Source organism: Oncorhynchus clarkii, chromosome 7 (assembly GCF_045791955.1).
Source record: "Oncorhynchus clarkii lewisi isolate Uvic-CL-2024 chromosome 7, UVic_Ocla_1.0, whole genome shotgun sequence".
NCBI lineage: Eukaryota > Metazoa > Chordata > Actinopteri > Salmoniformes > Salmonidae > Oncorhynchus > Oncorhynchus clarkii.
In genome coordinates, this window is record NC_092153.1 from 27562622 (window position 1) to 27587861 (window position 25240).

Genomic DNA, 25240 nt, shown 5'->3' on the forward strand with positions numbered 1-25240 from the left:
ATGGAACTCTCATCCCCCAAACAGCTACTCATCCTCGGACACCCCTGGCCTTGTCGTCACGACCCTGCCGTCTTGTGGCGACAAGGTGAACTACAGTCCTGGTCTTCTACCTGCTTCACCAGTTGTCTCAGCCTACCCTGCAATGCCACCCACCATACCATCTGAATATGCGCAGTACAGCAATGTCTTCAGCAAAATCAAGGACTCCACTCTGCCTCCACATTGCCCAGGGGACTGTGCTATTGACTTACTCCCTGTAGTGTCCCCACCAAAGGGTTGTGTTAACCCCTATCTATCCCGGAAAATTAGGCAATGGAGAACTACATTGATGAAACACTCGAAAATCGAAACACTCGATGGTTTCATTCATCCTTCTTCTTCCCGGGCTGCGTACAGCTTCTTCTTCGTTGGAAAAAAGGACAGTGGTCTTCGTCCATGTATTGAGTACCGTTCCCTGAATGACGTCACGGTCAAGAACCGTTTCCCTCTTCCTCTGATCCCAGTGACCCTTGAACAAGTGGGCCGAGCCAACATCTACACAAAACTCAACCTACGAAGTGCATATAACCTTGTCCGTATACGTGAAGGCGAGGAATGGAAGACGGCCTTTATCACCGCACTTGGGCATCTACGAATACCTGGTCATGCCCTACGGCCTTACTAACACCCCCAACGTCTTCCAATCCTTTATGAACAAGGTTTTCCAGGATATGATCAACCGCTTTCTCATCATCTACATTGATGACATCCTGATTTATTCCCATTCCCTGAAGGAACACATACAGCATGTGCAAAAGGTTCTTCAACGGCTCCTTGATCATAACCTTTATGTCAAGACTGAAAAGAGCACCTTCCATGTAACCTCGGTAAGCTTCCTCGGTTTCGTACTGACACCTGGAGGGGTCAGCATGGATGAGAACAAAGTCACCGCAGTCAGTAACTGGCCCAAACCCACCACCGTTAAGGAACTCCAATGTTTCATTGGGTTCTCAAACTACTATCGCCGGTTCATTCGTAACTTCTGTTATACTGCCGCTCCCCTTACTGCCCTTACCAGCCAAAAGACTCTGATCCAGGTACCATCCCCATACCAACGGGCAGACGGAATGCCTGAACCAAGAAATAGGGAAGTACCTCGGTCAACAATGATCTGCCTCTCCACACTTTTTATGGCCTGGGCCGAATACGCTCAGAACTCACTCATGCATTCATCCTTCCACTTTACTCTGTTTCACTTGGTTACCAACCCCCCATATTTCCCTGGGAGGCGAAGCCTGGTACTGTCCCAGCTGTCGATGACTGGTTTTGGCGTAGTAGCGGATATGGGAGACCACTCACCGGCATCTGCAGGAAGCCTCTAATACCCAGAAACGCTTTGCCGACATACGCCGCCAACCTACGCCACTCTTTCACCCCGGACAGCATGTGTGGCTCTCTACCAGAGACATCCGGCTCCGCCTCCCCTGCAAAAAGTTCCGTCCTCGCTTCATTGGTCCCTTCAAGATAACCCATCGCATCAACCCTGTCACGTACCCCCTCCAGTTACCCCGTCAATATAAAGTCTCCTCGTCTTTCCATGTGTCTCTGTTAAAACCGGTCACCTACAGTCCTCTTCATCCTCCAGTCTGAACCCACAGTGCGCCCCCACCGTTGGACATCGGAGGGGAACCTGCCTACGCCATTCAGGCCATCCTTGATTTCAAACACCTGAGAGCCCTATCCACTATCTAGTGGACGGGGAAGGTTATAGGCTTGAAGGGGGGGTGGGCTACCTCGGGGGTGAGGTCCGGCAAGTCAACCTTGTGTTCTGTTTCTTTTGTGTTCTTGAACGTAGCCCTGTCTTTAATTTTTGTTCATTGATTTCACCTGTGTTAGTTTCACCTGTGTTTCACCTGGTCTCATCAGCTCCTGATTTAGTTCAGTTCATTCTGTTTGTGCCTTTGTGAGGTATTGTTCAATTTGACTCAACTAAGCCTTTTCCTAGCTTGTTTGTGCGAACCAGTTATAGTCTTCAGTCCTAGTTTTGATTCACCTGCCTGTTTGCCTTGCCTGCATTTGACCACGATTCATGCGTTCTGCGAGGGCGAAATAAACACCTGCTGCCCTCTGCGCGTGAATCTACACCTTTTTCTCCCTGAGTATTCATTACAGTTTATGGAATGAGTTTGACTGTGGATGTGTTCCATGTGATTTCTTGGATGATGAAGTTCGCATTTATCTTTTATGTTCTGTTGCTTTCATAATAAAAGGTCAAATTGAGGAATAAAGTTTAAGACCTTAATTTTCCATCAGTACAAAAAAATATTTAGATGTTGTTCAGACAACAATGCTGTTTAGACGTGTTTATTGCGTCGTACATTCTATTGCTACTGTTCCAGTCACATATTTGAGAGCATACGCTGCAGGGACCACTCAACAAATATGTGATCATACGCGTCAAAGGGTTCAGCATATTTTAGTAATTACATTTACTTTTGAGACTTAAGTATATGTAAAACCAAATACTTTTACTCCGGTAGTATTTTACTGGGTGATGACAATTGGGTATTTTTTCCACTACTGGTTCTAACTCAAACACCTTATAAGGGTATGTGTAGGAGCAATAATTTATAATTTGGGCAGAGCAAAGCAGCAAGAGAGAGAGAATATAATGTTTAAAACAAGTGGCGATGTCACAACTTCCGCCGAAGTTGGTCCCTCTCCTTGTTCGGGCGGTGTTCGATGGTCGACGTCACCGACCTTCTAGCCATCGCTGATCCATTTTTCATTTTCCATTGGTTTTGCCTTGTCTTGTCTTGCCTTGTCACCTGGTTTGAATCCCATCAATTACATGTTGTGTATTTAACCCTCTGTTTCCCCTCATGTCCTTGTCGGTGATTGTTTGTTGTATGTTTGTGCAAGATTATGTTCTGGTGTGCGACGGGTGTTTCACCCCATTATTTTATTTTGTACATTTTGGTTAACAGAGTTTGAGTACTTATTAAACTGCTTTGTTTATACCAAGTTCATTCTCCTGCGCCTGACTTCCCTGCCACCAGCACGCACCCCATTACAGGCGAGGTGCAGTGTTTGAGTGTTTGTTGACTTAACAGGCATTGAGAGGTCCTGTGTGGCAAATGTCAAGTCTGGAGCCAGGAATGCTTGGCATGAAGAGCTGAGGCTCGCCAGTTTTACATATCCTGGCGCGGGAACAAAGAGGTTGTGTGCTGTGGGATGCATAAAACATGAGCAGCAAACGAAGATGCAGGCTGTAGCATACACTAGCAGAAAAAGGCAACTAACGACACAGATGCACACACGCACATGCCCACGCACACACACACATGCAAAGCTGTGGTTCTCACTGTTGCAGTGTTATAGACCATTAAAGCCTAATAGGCTCAACCTAACACACACCTGACTGTAACAGATGCTTGGAACAAGACAATTATATATTCTGACACGGCATGCACAAGAAAAACTCATTTGATCAAGCGGTGGCAATAGTCATGGCACCATGTGACGTATTTTTTTGGCCTGGTTGCCCTCTAGTTGCCCATTGTCTACGTCCCAAATGGCACCCTATTTAGTGCACAACTTTGATCACAGTCCAAAGAGCTTTAGTCAAAGGAAGTGCACTATATTGGGAAAAGGCTACCCTTTGGAACGCAGCCATTATCTGCTGTGTTTGCTTTCCAACAAGTATTGATTACACAGTCTCAGAATGGAGGGCACGCAACGGCTCTGGGGCTATGATGCAATCATGTAGAAATAATTTTCCTCATGCCCAGACACACACCACTAATCAGCCTGATAGATGGGTACGCGGAATCGTTCTAATGAAGTCTTGCCTAGTCATTCATCACAGGAAGTAGTGTGTGTATATATTTATGTGTGCAAACATAAGCACGCATACACACACACATTCACACACAGAATTCCCTTTTAGATTACTAACGGAGATACAGTAGTTCAACCAGAAAATCAAGGGCTTTCACTTTCTGAACAGACATTTCAATGTGTATAGGTTATAGTCTGGTGTGTTCAAACATTAATCCCAGTACACACACGCACATGCACACGCACGCACACACACACACACACACACACACACACACACACACACACACACACACACACACACACACACACACACACACACACACACACACACACACACACACACACACACACACACACACACACACACACACACACACACACACACACACACACACACACACACTCTTGTACAGGTCAACTTTCCCTAACCACTAACTCGTACTCTTACCCTAACCCTAAAACTAACCCTAGCTCCTGACCCTAATTCTAACCCTAACACTAATTCTAACCTTAACTTCTTTGGGGTACCCCCCCTTCTTCTCAATTTCCGCCTAAAGACATACCCTAATCAAACTGCCTGTAGCTCAGGCCCAGAGGCAAGGATATGCATATTCTTGGTATCATTTGAAAGGAAACACTCTGAATTGTGGAAATGTGAATTGAATGTAAGAGAATATAACACAATACATCTGGTAGAATAAAATACAAGGAAATAATCATACGTTTTCTGTTTTTTATTGTTGCCGCATCATCTTTCAAATAGCCAAGAACAGCCAAACATACAGATAGGATGCTGTGGATGATTTGAATGAAGAACATAAGATGGCAACAATAGCTGAGCAAAGTTTTAGACAGATAACTTCAAAAATGAGCGAGCTACATGACATTGAGCATGAAGTCACCCAGGTGTCCCACACAAATGTACCCAAATGTACCCAAGTGGCCGAATTGGTACAGTGATACATTTTGAAGGAAAGATCTATATACAAAATACATAAATGCTATTCTAACACACCTGCCAAAAATGTATATATATATGAAAAATAAAATATAATAAATAATAATAAACAAACAAATAACAAGGGTAACTATTTACACATTTTCTATTTACAATATTGTGAAGACCCTCAGTCCTCAACACAATATTGTGCTGCTGGTGCTGTAAAGCAGAGGCTTACTGAACAGGTGGTGCAGGTGATGGGGCATTTCCTGTGACAAAGGGCACAACGACGTCTCCCTACTGTGCCCTTTTTGCCCTGAGGCACATTCATGCCTGCAGAGCTGAATCTGGGCAGGTGAACACCACTGGTTGGAGCAGAAGGTGCTGCAGTGGACTTGCTGTAGCTAGCAAGCTCCTGGATGAGCAGCTCCCTGAAGGCTAGCTGTGAGATGGGGGGCTATCCACAGCTCTTTGCCATTTTCTTCTGGAGGATGAAGGAATTCACCACAGCAATGTCAATGAAATTATAAAGAAATGTTTTGTACCATTTCATGCTCTTGTGAAGAACATTGTAGTATCCTATCAGCGCATCTGACAGGTCCACACCCCACATGCTCTTGTTGTAGTCCTTCACAGCAGCTGGAATGGGGACATTTTTTGTGGTCCATGCCCCGGCACCGTCCTTCACACGCCTGACGACGTGATCTCCACTGAAGGACTTGTGGATACTGGAGCATTTATATGACCACCTCTCTGGTATCCATCCACTTCACAAACAGCAGGCCATCTTCACGGATCCATCGCATGGTACCCCGCTCAGCCCGTTTAGGCATGTCGTTCACCTTGGTCTTTGGAAATCCCACCCTGTTGGTACGAATGGTGCCACAAGCCGACACCTCCTGCTTCCTCAGCTCTGTAAACAGGGTAGGGCTTGTGTAGAATTTGTCCACAAACAGTTTGTAGCCTTTCCTCAGCAGTTGAAAATCCAATAACTCCATAACGGAATCTATAACTAGGTCCATTACCGGTAGCAAAACTGTTTTTCCCCTCATAAAAAAAAATGCAAGTGTAGGCACACACAGAATCAGCCAAAACAAACAGCATGTTATGCATGTATTGTTCGAGGCTGATTCTGACCTTTGAGGCTACCATCCTCTCATCGATGGACAGGTTCTGTGCGGGCTGAAAATAAGTCTTGCAGGCATCAATGATGCTGGGGTAGAGAGGTTTTATTTTACAGAGCCTACCAAACCTTGGTGTGCCTCTCTTCTTGTCATTCTCCCCATCAACCTCTGGGTCACTGATGTGAAGCGCCCGTGAGACAGTCAGAAACCTTTTACAAGACATGACAGTCATGGGGAAAGGCAGTTGATAGAGAGCTGACGTTTTCCAGTAGTCCCTTAGAGTTTTCAACTTCACCAGCCCCATGTAAATGACCATTGAAAAGTAGCAGAAAAGGTCTGACATGGAAATGGTCTTCCATGCCTCTTTCTTTCCTGCCTGCTTCTTAGCACCATACTTATTGGTGTTCGCCACCAGGGAATCAACAACTGACGAGGTGAAAAACAGTTGAAAAAGTTGAAGGGGGCTGCACTTTGCAGTCATGTCTAGTTGAGGTCCTGGCTGCCTTTTGGGTCTAAAAACTGGTGGATTTGGTTCCACATCATCTTCTAACACAGAGCGCCAACGACCCTCTGGCCCTCTGTCTGCAGGTTTCTCTCTTCCCCACCTCCTCTTCTTTGTCACTGACTTCACAACTCTAGTTGGCCGGGTAGGTGTGGAGCCGGAGACAGCGGGATGAACCAGCTTGAACCAGCTTGAACCAGCTTCAGAGGGAGATGGACACCTAGACATTGGCGGCTCATAATCAGAATCACTGCCACTGTGAAATATTTAAAAAATCAGTAACAATACTTTCATGTATGAGCCCTGTATCAACACGTAAAATAAACAGATATATATAGAGTACAGGGAACATAATCACTATGGTGAAGAGCTGTTCCATTCCATGTTTATGTCAAATACATTTCAAAAATATATCACACACACACATATTTTTATATATTGCAAATAAAATAAGAAAATTAAAAAAAAAATCTAAAATCAATAATATTTCATATTAATTTCAAACAATGACATTAGCATTAGAACTTACCAATCCCAGCATGGCATCCTCTCCGTGCAGAAACATTTCTTCCGCCTGGGAGTCAAAACTAGCAAAACTAGCTTCGCTGAAAGATTCATCATTCTGAAGATACTCGGTTTCGCTGTCTCAATCAATTTCCTCTATAATTTGGGTTAAATCTGTATACCTAGATTTTGTTTTAGCTTTTATTCGCCATAATTTAAATATATAAACTTGTTGAAAATGCTATTGAATATGTACTGCTATGCGTAACACTCGTGGCTCCGTCAAGTAGGATTTGCAATGGCGAATGAACATCTTTTACGACAGAGTTTACGACAAAGGCTGGTCTTCGAACGTGTAACCATTACATATTGCCGTTTACCTCAGCTCATTGGCTATCTTTCAAGCTAGATTTCAAGAGGATCAGTGGTCATTGGGCCAAAATACAGTCAATCAACGATAGACCGGTCCTACCATTGGTGCGCAATGAGGCCATTGATTGGTGTCTTCAAATCGTTTTTTTTTTCCGGTCAATACGTCCCGGGAAAATAACCATCATGTATGGTTGTGTTAGTAACAACCAGATGATTGCAATGAAACCAACCATGACTGGATAAACATTTGTTTAGTGTGTGTAATTACCACGAACGCTTCGTCCAAAGTTGAATGAGACGGAAATCACGACGCAACCGTTCACAAATGTTTTGTGTTAGGCTATAAAATTGATTTGATCAAACAAAACGAACATTCACTGGGTAGTTAGGACACTTGGCATTGCCACCAGAGGAAGATCTTCAATGGTAAGCGATTTATTGTATTGTTATTTCTGACTTTCGTGACGCTGATGCTTGGTTGGAAAATGCTAGTAATACTTGTGTGTGTGGGGCGCCGTCTTCAGAAAATCGCATGTTTGCGCCATAGAGGCCTATCGATGGGATATAACCTTCTGTTAAGAGAGCAGGGGCTATATTGGGTGAGCACAATACTATGCCACCTATTGCCCTGCCTATTCTCTTCGCTCGGAAAACAAGTAACCACTGCGAATTATAACTATGAATAACTGCTCGCTGTTCCCATGAACGATGCATGGACACTGCTGACCTCATGCCAGGGCAGCGGAGTATCTCTTACACTCCACCACAACGCTGTTTTATTTTATTATTTATTTATTTATTTTTTTGCATGGTCAGGTTGTATACCTGTCATATAAGGACGTTTTTCTAACATATTTCTAGCAGCCAGAAAAGGCTGTCTATCTGGTTGTCATCTGGTTATATGACATATTTTTTCAATAATTTTCAAAATCATGAAAAAGGTATCTTTAATTAACTGGTTAAAACAGAGATCAGGGAGCAACACATCTACCACGGTGATCCTCAACACTGAAGTACCCCAGGGGTGCGTGCTCAGTCCTGTCCTGTACTCCCTGTTCACCCACAACTGCATAGCCAGGCACGACTCCAACACCATCATTAAGTTTACTGAACGACACAACAGTAATCACCATCAACGACAAGACAGCCTATAGGGAGGAGGTCAGAGACCTGGCCGGGTGGTGCCAGAATAACAACCTATCCCTCAACGTAACCAAGACTAAGGAGATGATTGTGGACAACAGGAAAAGGAGCACCGAGCACGTCCCCATTCTCATCGATGGGGCTGTAGTGGAGTAGGTTGAGAGCTTCAAGTTCCTTGGTGTCCACATCAACAACAAACTAGAATGGTCCAAACACACCAAGACAGTCGTGAAGAGGGCACGACAAAGCCTATTCCCCCTCAGGAAACTAAAAAGATTTGGCATGGGTCCTGAGATCCTCAAATGGTTCTACAGCTGCAACATTGAGAGCATCCTGACCGTTTGCATCACTGCCTTGTACAGCAATTGCTCGGCCTCTGACCGCAAGGCACTTCAGAGGCAAAGCTGCATGCCATCCAGGAATGGTCAAAGACCCCATCAAAAATGGTCAAAGACCCCAGCCACCCCAGTCATAGACTGTTCTCTCTACTACCGCATGGCAAACGGAACCGGCATGCCAAGTCTAGGACAAAAAGGCTTCTCAACAGTTTTTACCCCCAAGCCATAAGACTCCTGAACAGATAACCAAATGGTTACCCGGACTATTTGCATTGTGTGCCTCCCCCAACCCCTCTTTTACGCTGTTGCTACTCTCGGTTTATCTTATATGCATAGTCAACTATACACTTTAACTATACATTAATGTACATACTACCTCAATAAGCCTGACTAACCGGTGTCTGTATATAGCCTTGCTACTCTTATTTTCAAATGTCTTTTTACTGTTGTTTTATTTCTTTACTTACCTACACACACACACACACACACATACTTTTTTTTCTCCGCACTATTGGTTAGATCCTGTAAATAAGCATTTCACTGTTGTATTCGGTGCACGTGACAAATAAACTTTGATTTGATTAGTTGGTTGTAAAACTGATTGTATGATGTCTTCTCAACGAGAAAACAAATTCACAACCAGAAAATAACGTTATTAAATATTGTGTGCCAAAAAAAGTGAGAAACAAAACAGTTCTAGGTCCTTCTGAGTGCTCTTCGGGCCAAGCGTCTGTCATGACGCCCACCCCCCCTGTTCTCTATCTCTCCACAGTTTTATGACTAAATGGCAGGTTGTAAATTCCTTGAAGAGACCCTCTCCCCGTTTGGACATGCAGTATGGGGAGAGAGGACTTCACAGTGGAACAAAGAAGCTGTTCCCACAAACTCCTACATCCCCCAAATTTTTGAGACTGTGGAACTGGTCAGTGGGGAAGCAAAAAATGACCATGTCGAATTTGTTTTATTTGGTGACCTCATGAAAGACAGGAGACACACATTGAGAAGTATACACATAATTGTTTTTCATCGTAACTTACGATCAGTCAGTGGCCATGCTCCCGTGAGCACAGACATTACACGGCGTCATGGAACGCGCCCCCTTTTCTACTGAAAGTGTAAAACCTACTTCCGACAAAATTTACATTAGACCATTGCTTCCGGTGTGTGAAGTTGTTCTATCTGTGACCTGAATGATCCACCATTGAGACCAGAAAACATGGAAGCTGTCGCTACATGTTGAAATGGTTGGCAACTCTACCAAAAGGACAAGACCAGAGAACGTGGAGATCATCCACGCTGAAATGGTTAAGAAATGATAAAATACCAATTCCAGATTATGGCAAGAACAGCTCCAATAATCAAAGTGAAAGGACAGTCCATCATTACTTTAAGACACGAAGGTCAGTCAATACAGAAAATTTGGTCAGTCAATACGGAAAATTTAAGGAACTTTGTGCAGTCGCAAAAACCACCAAGCGCAATGATGAAACTGGCACTCATGAGAACCGCCAAAGGAAAGGAAGACCCAGAGTTACCTCTGCTGCAGAGGATAAGTTCATTAGAGTAACCAGTCTCAGAAATTGCAGTGCAAATAAATGCTTCGCAGAGTTCAAGTAACAGACACAATTCACATCAACTGTTCAGAGGAGACTGTGTGAATCAGGCCTTCATGGTCGACATTTCCTCAATGAAACCACTACTAAATGACACCAATAAGAAGAAGAGACTTGCTGGGGCCAAGAAACAAGAGCAATGGACATTAGACCGGTGGAAATTTGTCCTTTGGTCTAGAGTCCAAATTGGAGATTTTTGGTTCCAACCGCTGTCTTTGTGAGACGCGGTGTTGGTGAACGGATGATCTCTGTAAGTGTATTTCCCACAGTAAATCATGGAGGAGGAGGTGTTATGGTATGGCTTTGCTGGTGACACTGTCTGTGATTTATTTAGAATTAAAGACACACTTAACCAGTATGACTACCACAGCATTCAGCAGCAATGCACCATCCCATCTGGTTTGGGCTTAGTGGGACTATCATTTGTGTTATATGTGTTATTTCATAGGCGCAATAAGCATAAATTGCAATTATGTAAGGAATTGGGAGGCCACTTGATTTCAACATCTAAACAAAGTATAACAGTTAGTATAACAGTCTTTGGCTAAAATGCTGCTAGCGGTACTTGGTACCGCAATGCCACAAACGACAAGCTGTACTTGGTACAGCGCGACAAACTGTACTTGGTACTGCACGACAAACTGTACTTGGTACTACACGACAAGCTGTACTTGGTACTGCACGACAAGCTGTACTTGGTACTGCACGACAAACTGAGCATGAATTTTCCAGGATCAATTTTCATTAATAGTGCTGTTTTAGTAGTGTCTGCTTTGCATGCAATTTAAGGAGTTGAGACATAAAAAGGGTATTGTTAGAAAGGTTAACAAATAATGTCTAAATGTCTTTCAGTGTCCTTATGACTGATTTTGTTGGACCAAACCTCAAATGCAAATGGCGAGTTGAAACTGCTTGTCAGAAAGTGGCAGGGAAAGGGGCTTGGCATTTGTGAGTAAATGGGAAGGTGTGCACAGCACAGAATGAAGCGAAAGAGATGAGACCAAAAAGACATGAGAACAAGTGGACATAAATGCTCCTAAAAACAAGACATTTTTGATGAGTTAAGACAGTCGATCCAAGCTTATGAGCCATTTGTATATAGGTTGTATTAATTTGTATTAATTTTAAAGTCCCAAAATGGATGTACCAATCACCGACTTTAGCTTTAATTGTCCAGCCCAAAGCATCACTTATCAATTCAGATCAGAGCAGTTCAGCGAGATAGGAAGTGATAGCAGGAGACTCACTGTGTTGAAGTTGGGGAAGAGTCCCACTGCTGATGTGGTGTCCACCGGGAAGGACATGAAGGACTTCATATCCAGAGTGGACTGCATCATAACAGGAGGGGTCCGCACCAACGCCGGGAGACAGCTGCTATGGAAGGCACTTCCTACAGAAAGAGAGAGAGAGAGAACGCAATTTAGCAACAGTAGAGAGAGACAAAGCGATAGTGAGGGGAGGAAGAGACAGAGAGAAATTAGATACGTAAATGTCTTCCAAACTCACAGGAAACCATGGTTATATCTGCAGCAGTGCTTGCACACACATGTAATTCATTCCTACAGACGGCATCAAGAGGACGGAGGAAGAGGAGATGGAGCGTGGATAAGTATTTTATTTTATTGAACCTTTATTTAACTAGGCAAGTCAGTTAAAAACACATTCTTATTTACAATGACAGCCTACACTGCCTTAGACCGCTGCGCCACCTGGGAGCCCAAGTATTCAGTGATGCGTGAGAGAGTAACAAGGCACACACACACACAACATGCCTTCAGAATTTCCCTACTGCATCACTTTTTTTGCTCTGCCACTGAGCTCATGGATCCCCTCGCAGACAATCATGTCATACAGTACGACGCACCAAGGGACTAGAATGCACCTGTGCTGAGGCAGCATGGTAATTCTGTGCCCAGTGAACCATTGATACAATCCCACATCAATCCAGTCGAACATACATGCTGAATCTCCAGAAAACAGTCCCACTCAAAATAACCCAACACATCATAATATATAGCATAGTACATCCATTTTAGCAGACGGTTTTATCAAAAGCATCGTACAGACTAATACACACTGAAATGTAACTTGCAATATCTTATAACAACATTGTAGTTCATAGCTCTTGACTTAGATCCTCACATAATCCATTATTGATGACGTGTAAGCAGACAGAATTCTATGAAAGCGTATAACTGATGAAATCCAATTAAAATGCAAACGACAACAATAAATCAATAACGAGTTTGCAATTTTGGCAGCTATACATCACAACAGGACGAATACATCACAGCAGAGTTTCAGAAAACGTGTCTAACTTTATTTTCAATATCTTTTCAGATAAAAACACACACTTTGGAATGTGGTTTTGGAGGAACGGAGGATCCTCGAGGCAACGTTAAGGTCTATTTTTTTATATGACCTTTATTTAAGCAAGGAGTTTATTTATACAAGGGTCTCTTTCACAAGGAAGCCCTGCATCTACAATTTCATTTGAGAAAATCAAAAATCAAATACAATATAAAACAAGTAAAATACCACACAACACACATTTACAAGAAAACAATTACATTCCTCAATAAGAAGGTCCCCATATCAATATTTTAAATTGCCCGAGCGGCACAAAAACATTCCATTGTAATGTCTTTCGTAGTTGGTTCCAGCAATGAGGTGCTTTAAAATTAAATGTGGATTTACCTAGTTTGGTGGAGACCTGAGGAACCTCAAGAGTTAAAACTTCTTAGGGATAGCCTCTTTTTTTTCAATTTCGCCTAAAATGACATACCAAATCTATCTCAGCTCAGGCCCTGAAGCAAGGATATGTATATTTACATATGTGATAGTAAACACTTTGAAGTTTGTGTAAATGTGAATTGAATGTAGGAGAATATAACACAATAGAGCTGGTGGAAGAAAATATAAAGAAAAAAAACAACCGTTTTTTGAAATGCAAGAGAAAAGTCCCAGTTCTAGCAATCACTCCAAGTCTGATGGTGTCCACAAGATGGCAGCAGTGTATGTGCAAAGTTTCAGACAGATAACTTGAAGTATGAGCGAACTACATGACATCTAGTGTGAAGTCACCCAGGTACATTTGGGCAAATCGTGAAGGAGACATTTGGTTTCATATTAAATTTTTCTGCAAGAATATTGTCAAATCTGTATACTTGGACTTTGATTTAGCTTTTCCGGTATTAGTAGCCATATTATAAGTTCAACATTTGCAAAAACAACCAAATTTTATGACTTCATAACTCTGAAAATGAATTATAATTTTTGTCCAAAAGGAAAAGGCATGCTGTTGTACAAGGTTAGTAGCTACATTTTAGGACACATACAGGGTTACCGGATACTCCCGTAAAGCCCAGCTCATTGGCTATCTAGCTAGCTTTGTTGACCCTGATGAGTGCTTATTTGACAAAGTCGTTCAAGTGAAGACCGCCCGCGTCATTGGCGTGCCATGAAGGCGTCGCTCTCTGACCAAATATAGTGTCCTATAGGATATACTACACCGCTAATGACATAGTGAAGTCTGGTTACATTCTAAGATCTCTGAGGAATACATGCGAACGTGATTTGGCTGGTTGACAACGTTTAGGGTTAGATTTTCACAGATTCCTTTCTTTGCAAATTGAACGAGTGGAAATACAAAATCGATCGCGCATGCTATCCTTTTTAGGATATGAAAAATGATTTTATCTAAAAAAACAACAACTCTTGTTATCTCTGGGACCCTTTAGATGATAGATCAGAGCAAGATTTCAGAATGTAAGTACACGTTTCACCTTCAGAGGTGCATTTATAAAACCTAATGTGCGTGAAAAGTGTTTTGTTGTTAGGAGCTCTCCTCAAACAATAGCATGGCATTTTTTTGCAGTAATAGCTACTATAAATTGGACAGTGCAGTTATATTAACAAGAATTTAAGCTTTCAGCCGATATAAGACACTTATAAGTACCGACATTTATTTCTTCTCTAAAATCTGCGATCGTGACACAAGGCGCTGCATGATTTACAACTCTACCGTTGACAGGACGCCGATCCGTTCCAGGTATGAGGTGCTTTAAAATTAAATGCGGATTTACCTATGTCGGTGGAGACCTGAGGAACCTCAGGTTAACCAACCCCATGGTATCTCATGTTTTTATATTTTAACAGCAAAGATAAGGTCAGTAGAGCTTAGCAAACAAAAAGGGAATACAGAAGTGATTTACGGGACTTTAATGAAGACCAGCCAACCTTTTGGGTAAGTCTCTGAGACATCTAACATTTTCCAGTTGCCTTTCCTGTTGAAGTGGATGAAAAGCATGCCGTGTCATTTAAGGGAACCAATAACTCATGCACATCTGCATGGAATAAGGTCAACGTAAAGAGTGTCTATTGAAAATTATTGAAAACATGGAGCAGGCTAACTGACAGCTTAATCTAGAGCTTTAGGTTAACGGCCTCAATTAGATCCTCTTTCCTAAGGTCATACCAAACTCTCGATGCAATAGAGCATCCTTCTCATCTCTTTTGATGAAATATTCATTTGACAATGTCAGGCCATAGAAAAAAAATGTTTTGAACAAAAGCTATTGGTGCCTGAGGCTGGCCTTGTCGTTAAAGCATGTATATGATTCCTCTGCCTGCCATGGTACAAATCTCAGCATCTACCGGCCCTACACTGCAGCTCCCTTCTCTCTATCTCCCCTTCATTTCATACTATATCTGTCAAACAATAAAATATGGATGGACAGTAACATTTTGCAGGTATAATTTTACTTATTAAAACATGATTGAGAGATTATGCTCAAATATCAATATAAGTTATAGCACAGCACACCGGTAGCAGATATACACTGGTCATATTAGTGATGCTGTAATCAGAAAGAAACGTATGCTAACAATCTCTTTGAACTCTCATCAATATTCAAAGCAGTGATCGCAGCTCCACAGCCAGACTGGAGAGAGACAAAAACAGCCGGCACACTCTGTTCTGAATAACATCAAGGCAATTTGAAATCTGAAATAGTCACTAAGGAAACACAATGACGATTCAAAGAAATGTTGAGCAAATTACAATACCAAAACAAAATGATTTAATGGCAGCACGCACGCACCATTTTTTTTAGCCTGGATAATACCTGACAGCCTTGGACCGTTTTTCTCCACTACAACGCCAGATTCCTGCTGTAAACCCTGGACTATTGATCATCACATCTAGCTAGCTCCCACTGAGTGACCCAGCCCCGAAGCTAGCCCTGAGCCAGGCGCATCTCCCGGCTAGCAAACAAAATTACCACAACTACACTACCTCTTTCGCCATCTGGCCCGGCGCCCCCACCGTACCACCACAAGTGGCCCGCAGACGTATTTCCATCAGCTGTGCCTTCAACCGGCCTTTGCCGGACGACGGAGCAGACGCTTCTCCTTACCCCGGACTGCTAACTTTAAACGCCATGTCTCCCGCGTGCTAGCGTGGTAACAAATACCTAGCGGCTTGCCTGTTTCATCTATTGCTGTACACTGGACCCTATGATCACTTGGCAACATAGCTGATGCCTGCTGGACTGTTCATTTATCATGGTACTCCACTTTGTTTACCTAAGTTTATCTGTCGGCCCTAGCCCCAAACTGTGTGTAGTTAACCGTGTGTAGTTAATCCTGTGTGTAGTTAACCAACCCTCTCTGCCCATACATGGCCATTTTACCTGTTGTTGTTGTCTTAGCTGATTAGCTCTTGTTGTCTTACCCGTTGATGACTTAGCAATCTCCCAATCAACACCTGTGATTGCTTTATGCCTTGCTTTATGTCTCTCTCAAATGTCAATATGCCTTGTATACTGTTGTTTAGGGTAATTATCGTTGTTTTAGTTTACTGCGGAGCCCCTAGTCCCACTGTACATGCCTTAGATACCTCTTTGTCCCAACCTCCTACACATGTGACCTCACCCAGTATAACCAGTATGTCCAGAGATGCAACCTCTCTTATCATCACTAAGTGCCTGGGCTTACCTCCACTTTACCCACACCCCACCATACCCCTGTCTGCACATTATGCCCTGAATCTATTCTACCATGCCCAGAAATCTGCTCCTTTTATTCTCTCTCCCCAACGCACTAGACAACCAGTTTTGCTAGCCTTTAGCCTTACCCTCATCCTACTCCTCCTCTGTTCCTCGGGTGATGTGGAGGCTAACCCAAGCCCTGCGTGTCCCCAGGCACTCTCATTTGTTGACTTCTGTAATTGAAAAAGCCTTGGTTTCATGACAGTTAACATCAGAAGCCTCCTCCCTAAGTTTGTTTTACTCACTGCTTTAGCACACTCCGCCAACCCTGATGTCCTTGCCGTGTCTGAATCCTGGCTTAGGAAGACCATCAAAAAATTCTGAGATTTCCATACCCAACTACAACATTTTCCGTCAAGATAGAACTGCCAAAGGGGGAGGAGTTGCAATCTACTGCAGAGATAGCTTGCAAAGTTCTGTCATACTTTCCAGGTCTATGTCCAAACAGTTTGAGCTTCTAATTTTAAAATTAATCTCTCCAGAAATAAGTCTCACTGTTGCCGCCTGTTATAGACCCCCCTCAGCTCCCAGCTGTGCACTGGACACCATATGTGAATTGATTGCCCCCCCATCTATCTTCAGAGTTCGTTCTGTTAGGTGACCTAAACTGGAATATGCTTAACACCCCAGCAGTCCTACAATCTAAGCTAGATGCTCCCAATCTCACGATATGCAACTGTTCAGGGAAGTCAGGAACCAATACACACAGTCGGTCAGGAAAGCAAAGGCTAGCTTTTCAAACAGAAATGTGCATCCTGTAGCTCTAAATCCCAAACGTTTTGGAACACTGTAAAGTCCATGGAGAACAAGAGCACCTCCTCCCAGCTGCCCACTGCACTAAGGCTAGGTGACACGGTCACCATCAATAAATCCATGATAATCGAACATTTCAACAAGCATTTCTCAACGGCTGGCCATGATTTCCTCCTGGCTAACACAACCCCAGCCAACAGCTCCGCACCCTCGCAGCTACTTGCCCGAGCCTCCCCAGCTTCTCCTTCACCCAAATCCAGATCGCAGATGTTCTGAACTACTCTGGACGGTTCTGACCTAGAATACGTGGACAACTACAAATACCTAGGTGTCTGGCTAGACTGTAAACTCCTTCCAGACTCATATCAAACATCTCCAATCCAAAACCAAATCTAGAATCGGCTTCCTATTCAGCAACAAAGCCTCCTTCACTCATGCCGCCAAACTTACCCTAGTAAAACTGACTATCCTACCGATCCTCATCTACAAAATAGCTTCAAATACTCTACTCAGCAAATTGGATGTAGTCTTTCACAGTGCCATCCGTTTTGTTACCAAAGCGCCTTATACCACCCACCACTGCGACCTGTATGCTCTAGTCAGCTGGCCCTCGCTACATATTTGTCGCAAGACCCACTGGCTCCAGGTCATCTATAAGTCTATGCTAGGTAAAGCTCCTTTTTATCTCAGCTCACTGGTCACGATAACAACACCCACCTGTAGCACACGCTCCAGAAGGTATACCTCACTGGTCATCCCCAAAGCCAACACCTCCTTTGAACGCCTTTCCTTCCAGTTCTCTGCAGCCAGTGACTGGAACAAATTGCAAAAATCGCTGAAGCTGGAGACTTACATTTCCCTCACTAACTTTAAACATCAGCTATCTGTGCAGCTAATCGATCGCTGCAGCTGACCATGGTCCATCTGTAAATAGCCCTCCCAATCTACCTAACACATCCTAATATTGTTTTTATTACTTTGCTGCTTTTTTGCACACCAAAATCACTACTTTACACACCATCATCTGCTCATCATCATCTGCTCATCTATCACCCCAGTGTTAATCTGCTAAATTGTAATTACTTTGCTACTATGGCCTATTTATTACCTCCTTGTGCCCTTTGCACACACTGTACATAGACTTTCTTTTTTTTCTATTGTGTTATTGTGTAACTATCGTTGTTGGAAGGATGGTCGGACCAAGATGCAGTGTGGTAGGTTACAATTTTTTTATTTATGATAGAGAGAGAGCTGGCACAACACGTCCTGGACAAACGACCGCCTTCGTACGACAAGTGCGGGGAGCTGGCACAGGACGCACTGGGCTGTGAAGGCGCACTGGGGATGGATCATCACTGGAGTCTCCGGGCCATGGATCATCACTGGAGGCCTGGTACGTGGAGCTGGCACAGGATGTACTGGGCCGTGGAGGCGCACTGGAGGTCTGGAGCGTAGAGCTGGCACAACGTGTCCTGGACAAATGACCTCCTTCGCACGAGAAGTGCGGGGAGCTGGCACAGGACACACTGGGCTGTGAAAACGCACTGCGGATGGATCATCACTGGAGTCTCCGGGCCATGGATCATCACTGGAGGCTTTGGGCCATGGATCATCACACGAGGCTCCGGATTGCGAACCATTGCTGGAGGTGGCACAGGATGTACTGGGCTGTGGAGGCGCACTTGAGGTCTGGAGCGTAGAGCTGGCACAAACATGTCCTGGACAAATGACCTCCTTCGTACGACAAGTGCGGGGAGCTGGCACAGGACGCACTGGGCTGCGAAGGCGCACTGGGGATGGAGTATCACTGGAGTCTCCGGGCCATGGATCATCACAGGAGGCTCCGGACAGCAAAATGCTGCTGGAGGTTCTGGACTGTGAACCATCGCTGGAGGTTCCGGGCAGGGAACCATCACTGGAGGCCTGGTGCGTGGAGCTGGCACAGGACGCACTGGGCTGTGAAGGCGCACTGGGGATGGATCATCACTGGAGGCTTTGGGCAATGGATCATCACTGGAGGCTTTGGGACATGGATCATCACAGGAGGCTCTGGACTGTGAACGGTTGCTGGAGGTGGCACAGAATGTACTGGGTCGTGAAGGCGCACTGGAGGTCTGGAGCGTAGAGCTGGCACAACGCGTCCTGGGCAAATGACCTCCTTCGTACGACAAGTGCGGGGAGCTGGCACAGGTCGCACTGGGCTGTGAAGGCGCACTGGGGATGGATCATCACTGGAGTCTCCGGGCCATGGATCATCACTGGAGGCTTTGGGCCATGGATCATCACAGGAGGCTCCGGACTGCGAACCGTTGCTGGAGGTTCTGGACTGTGAACCATCGCTGGAGGTTCCGGGCAGGGAACCATCACTGGAGGCCTGGTGCGTGGAGCTGGCACAGGATGTACTGGGCCGTGGAGGTGCACTGAAGGTCTGGAGCGTAGAGCTGGCACAACGCGTCCTGGACAAATGAGGACACAGTGCGTAGAGCCGGTGCAGGATGTACTGGACATTGGAGGCGTACTGGAGACCAGGAGCACTGAGCCGGCACAACCCGTCCTTGACAAGTGCGGGGAGCTGGCACAGAACACACTGGGCTGTGGAGGCGCACTGGAGACACGGTGCGTAGAACTGGAAAACATGGCACCTGAACAGTGACCAACTCCACACGGTGAGTATAGGGAGTTGGTTCTGGTTCCCACCTTGGCTCCGATAACCACCCTGTGTGCTTCCCCCCAATTTTTTTTTGAGCCTGCCTCTCGGGCTTCCGTTGTGGCCGCGAACCCCTGTGTCGTCGCTGTCCCTCCCTTGATGCTTCTAATTGCTCCCATGGAAGGCGATCCTTTCCGGCCAGGATTTCCTCCCACGTCCAGGATCCCGTTCAATATATCCTCCCATGTCCAGGATGTCTGCTCCTCCTGGGCACGCTGCTTGGTCCGTGGGTGGTGGGATCTTCTGTAACGATCGGTGTTGGAAGGATGGTCAGACCAAGATGCAGCGTAGGTTAATAATTTTTTATTTACGATAACCGGCACAAAACAAGAAATAGTTACAAATGAAACATACAGCTTTGTAGGGCTTAAAAGCAACAATACAAAATCAAGATCCCACACACAACAGGTGGAAAAAAGGCTGCCTAAATATGATCCCCAATCAGAGACAATGATAGACAGCTGCCTCTGATTGGGAACATACCAGGCCAACATAGAAAATAAAAAACTAGACTACCCACCCTAGTCACACCCTGGCCTAACCAAAATAGAGAAATAAAAGGTTCTCTAAGGTCAGGGCGTGACATATTGACTGTACACTTGTTTATTCCATGTGTAACTGCTTTGCTTTGCTTTATCTTGGCCAGGTCGCAGTTGTAAATTAGAACTTGTTCTCAACTAGCTTACCTGGTTAAATAAAGGTGAAATAAATACATATATTAAAAAAACATGCACACATGCAGGCACATGAACAGAATTAGTGTATCTCTCTCTGAGAAATCCATCAAAAGATAGCTCTGCAAAATTATTACTATTACTGAGGCCTGTATTTGTTTGCTTGAATTTCGAGTGCACATTTACTTATATACTCTTACTGTCAACTGCGTTTATTTTCAGCAAACTTAACATGTGTAAATATTTGTATGAACATAACAAGATTCAACAACTGAGACATAAACTGAACAAGTTCCACAGACATGTGACTAACAGAAATGGAATAATGTGTCCCTGAACAAAGGGCGGGGGGGGGGGGGGGGGGGTCAAAATCAAAAGTAACAGTCAGTATCTGGTGAGGCCACCAGCTGCATTAAGTACTGCAGTGCTTCTCCTCTTCATGGACTGCAGCAGATTTGCCAGTTCTTGCTGTGAGATGTTACCCCACTCTTCCACCAAGGCACCTGCAAGTTCCTGGACATTTCTGGGGGGAATGGCCCTAGCCCTCACCTTCCAACCCAACAGGTCCCAGACGTGCTCAATGGGATTGAGATCCGGGCTCTTCGCTGGCTATGGCAGAACACTGACATTCCTGTCTTGCAGGAAATCACGCACAGAACAAGCAGTATGGCTGGTGGCATTGTCATGCTGGAGGGTCATGTCAGGATGAGCCTGCAGGAAGGGTACCACATGAGGGAGGAGGAAGTCTTTCTTGTAATGCACAGCTTTGAGAATGCCTGCAATGACAACATGCTCAGTCCGATGATGCTGTGACACACCGCCCCAGGCCATGACGGGACCCTCCACCTCCAAATCGATCCCGCTCCAGAGTACAGGCCTCGGTGTAAGCTCATTCCTTTGACGATAAACGCGAACCTGACCATAACCCCTTTTGAGACAAAACCGCGACTCATCAGTGAAGAGCACTTTTTGGCAGCCCTGTCTGGTCCAGCAATGGTGGGTTTGTGCCCATAGGCGACGTTGTTGCCGATGATGTCTGGTGAGGACCTGCCTTACATCAGGCCTACAAGCCCTGTCCAGCCTCTCTCAGCCTATTGTGGACAGACTGAGCACGGATGGAGAGATTGTGTGTTCCTGGTGTAACTCGGGCAGTTGTTGTTGCCATCCTGTACCTGTCCCGCAGTTGTGATGTTCACATGTACCGATCCTGTGCAGGTGTTGTTACACGTGGTCTGTCACTGCGAGGATGATCAGCTATCCGTCCTGTCTCCCTGTAGCGCTATCTTAGGCGTCTCACATTACGGACATGGCATTGCTTTGCCCTGGCGACATCTGCAGTCCTCATACCTCCTTGCAGCATGCCTATGGCACATTCACACAGATGAGCAGGGACCCGGGACATCTTTCTTTTGGTGTTTTTCAGAGTCAGTAGAAAGGCCTCTTTAGTGACCTAAGTTTTCATAACTGTGACCTTAATTGCCTACCGTCTAAGCTTTTAGTGTTTTAACAACCATTGCACAGGTGCATGTTCATTAATTGTTTATGGTTCATTGAACAAGCATGGGAAAAAGTGTTTAAACCCTTTACAATGAAGATCTGTGAAGTTATTTGGATTTGACAAATTATCTTTGAACGAACGACAGGGTCCTGAAAAATGAACGTTTCTTTTTTGATGACCTTTTTTCCTTCAAATAAACTAACCTCGTATTACTTCAGGAAGCTAACATGAGTCTTAAGGTGTCTGGCAAGGTTGCCTTCAAAAGTATTCACACCCCTTGATTTTGTCCGTATTTTGTTGCGTTACAGCCTGAATTTAAAATGGATTAAATAGAGCTTTTGTGTCACTGGCCTACACACAATACCTCATAATGTCAAAGTGGAATTACGTTTTTGAAATGTTTAACAAATCAATAAAAAATGAAAAGCTGAAATGTTTTTTGTCAAGAAGTATTCAACCCCTTTGTTATGACAAGTCTAAATATTTTCAGGAGTAAAAATGTGCTTAACAAATCACAGCAACAAATAAGTTGCATGGACTGTGCGAATATAGTGTTTAACATGATCTCATCTCTGTACCCCACGCATACAATTATCTGTAATGTCCCTCAGTCGAGGAGTGAATTTCAAATGACATATTCAACCACAGAGAGCAGGGAGGTTGTCCAATACCTCGCAAAGGGCACCTATTTGTAGACGGGTAAAAAAAAAAAAGCAGACATTGACGTTATTAATTACATTTTGGATGGGGTATCAATGCAGAAAGTCACTACAAAGATACAGGTGTCCTTCCTAACTCAATTGAGGGAGAGGAAGGAAACAGTTCAGTGTTTTCACCATAAAACAGTTACAGAATTTAATGGATGTGATACGAGAATACTGAGGATGGATCAACAACATTGTAGTTACTCCAAAATACTCCACAGTGAAAATAAGTAAGCCTTTAAAGAATACAAATATTCCAAAACATGGATCCGTTTTGCAATATGGCACTAAAGTAAAACTGATAAAAATCCATATTTTTTATATATTTTTATGTCCTGAATACAAAGCGTTATGTTTGAGTCAAATCCAACATAACACATCACTGAGTACCACAAACATGGTGGAAGCTGCATCATTTTATGGGTATGCCTGTCATTGGCAAGGACTAAGGAGTTCTTTTGGTTAAAAATCAACAGAATGGAGCTTAGCACAGGCAAAATCCTAGAGGAAAACCTGGTTCAGTTACTTTTTCAACAGACACTGGGAAACAAATTCAGTTATTCAGCAGAAGAATAACATAAAACACATGGCCAATATACAATGGAGTTGCTTACCAAGACAACATTGAAGTTCCTGTGTGGCCAAGTTACAGATTTGACTTAAAATTTATGGCAAGACTTGAAAATGACTGTCTAGCAATGATCAATAACCAACTTGACAGAGCTAGAAGAATTTAAAGATGGTGTGCAAAGCTCTTAGAGACTTACAGCTGTAATTGGTGCCAAAGGTGATTCGAACATGTACCGACTACTTATATAAATGAGATATTTCTGTAATTCTCAGCCATTTCTTCTGTTACTGTAAGTTATTGCTAGTTTACCCACCAGAGGGCATCTTTGATAGTATTTTGTATTGGCATTACCAGAGAATTTAAAACCTTTCTTGTAATAACATAGTATATGGGATTGATTTTAAGATATTTGGCTTAATTCATTTCAATATTAATATTATGGTGTTTCCATTCAGAGAAAAACAAAAAAACAAAACCCTAAGGTTTTCCATTAGGATGGAATGGAAAATATGGCACTGTACAACGTGATTGTCGGGAGTAGGCTACAGGATTGGAGGATTCTTCATTAGACAACTTTGTTCCAATATTTCTGTAAATCAGTGATATTTTTTCCCAAAGTAATTCGTTATGGATCCATAACTAAATGAGCATCTGCATTTTTCACCCTGCCAGCTCCGATTAGTACTATTGAGCACCATTGCATCAACTCGCCATCCGAACGTTCTATTCCCAGCTTATTGTTCAACATTACAATGCCTGCTTCGGTATTGTTGGAAACGAGACCTGCTCACGTTGTTATATAGTTAAAATGTAAAGAACAAAAATAATATTGGAACTCTGCGGTCTTTCAATTGTTTCCTATGGCGGAAATATTGGCATCTCTGTCTATTTCGCAAAATATCTCACAATGTGTACATTTGGACTATTTTTAAGTTGGAGGCCATTTTAAATCATGAGAATCTCCTCTTTCTAATTACGTAAGCCTGGGCAGCTAGCTTGGTTGTCATCAAATGCTAGCCCGTAAATACTTTTTGCCCTTGGAATGCTGAGCTCTCCCCATTGTTTTCCTATGGAAAGGCATGCCGGTCTATTTCACCAAATACCGGGTGTAACCGGTGTGAAATGGCTAGCTAATTAGCGGGGTGCGTGCTAATAGCGTTTCAATCGGTGACGTCACTCACTCTGAGACCTTCAAGTAGTTGTTCCTCTTGCTCTGCAAGAGCCATGGCCACGGATTTTGTGGAGCGATGGGTAACAATGCTTCGAGGGTGGTTGTTGTCTTTGGGTGCAGAGGGTCCCTGGTTTGAGGGACCCTCTGCACCCAAAGGGACCCTCAAACCAGGGACGTAATTATGTAAGTCTGGGCAGCGAGCTCGTTAATAGTCAGAAGTTTTTATTTTTCCCCTACTTTTACGCAGACATAAGCACAGTTGCGAATGTTCGATTCCATTAATTTGCTATGGGCTCGCTCTAGTTTTCCAGTTCAGCCAATGTTCTTAAGCCGTTTGAATTTTGACTTGTTCTATTGTCGTAATAACAGTGTAGCGAACAAATTCTTAGCTAACATAACGTGTAAGGTAACTTATTTGAAAAGTCATTACTTTATTACATTGAGTAGCAAGCTACCCCTTGGTCGTTAAGAATTTGTTCTTAACTGACTTGCCTAGTTAAATAAAGGTAAAATAATAATAATAATTCACATGCAAATTATTATATGCTATGGAGATACATTTGTGTCTTTTTGTCAAGAGCAAAACCTTTATTTTCAATCAAAAACAATTGTTCTGAAGGCAACTTTTTCCCTGACACAAAGGAAGTTAAAGCGGACAAGTCATCTCAGATAAGCAGCACTGGGCTGTATTGACGTATCCTAAAAATGACATCTGCTGCTTTAGATTGAACAGTTATTGTTTTCATATCTATAA

At 43.7% G+C, this 25240-nt stretch overlaps 1 protein-coding gene across 1 annotated transcript in view; it reads right to left on the reverse strand.

The window, feature by feature from the left end:
• Window positions 1–25240, reverse strand: part of LOC139414185 (zinc finger protein 385B-like) — a 122400-nt gene that overhangs the window by 61425 nt on the left and 35735 nt on the right. Inside the window, exon 2 of the mRNA XM_071162072.1 lies at window positions 11606–11748. Within this exon, the coding sequence (XP_071018173.1) occupies window positions 11606–11748 (143 nt within the window). The remainder of the gene's footprint in view (window positions 1–11605; window positions 11749–25240) is intronic.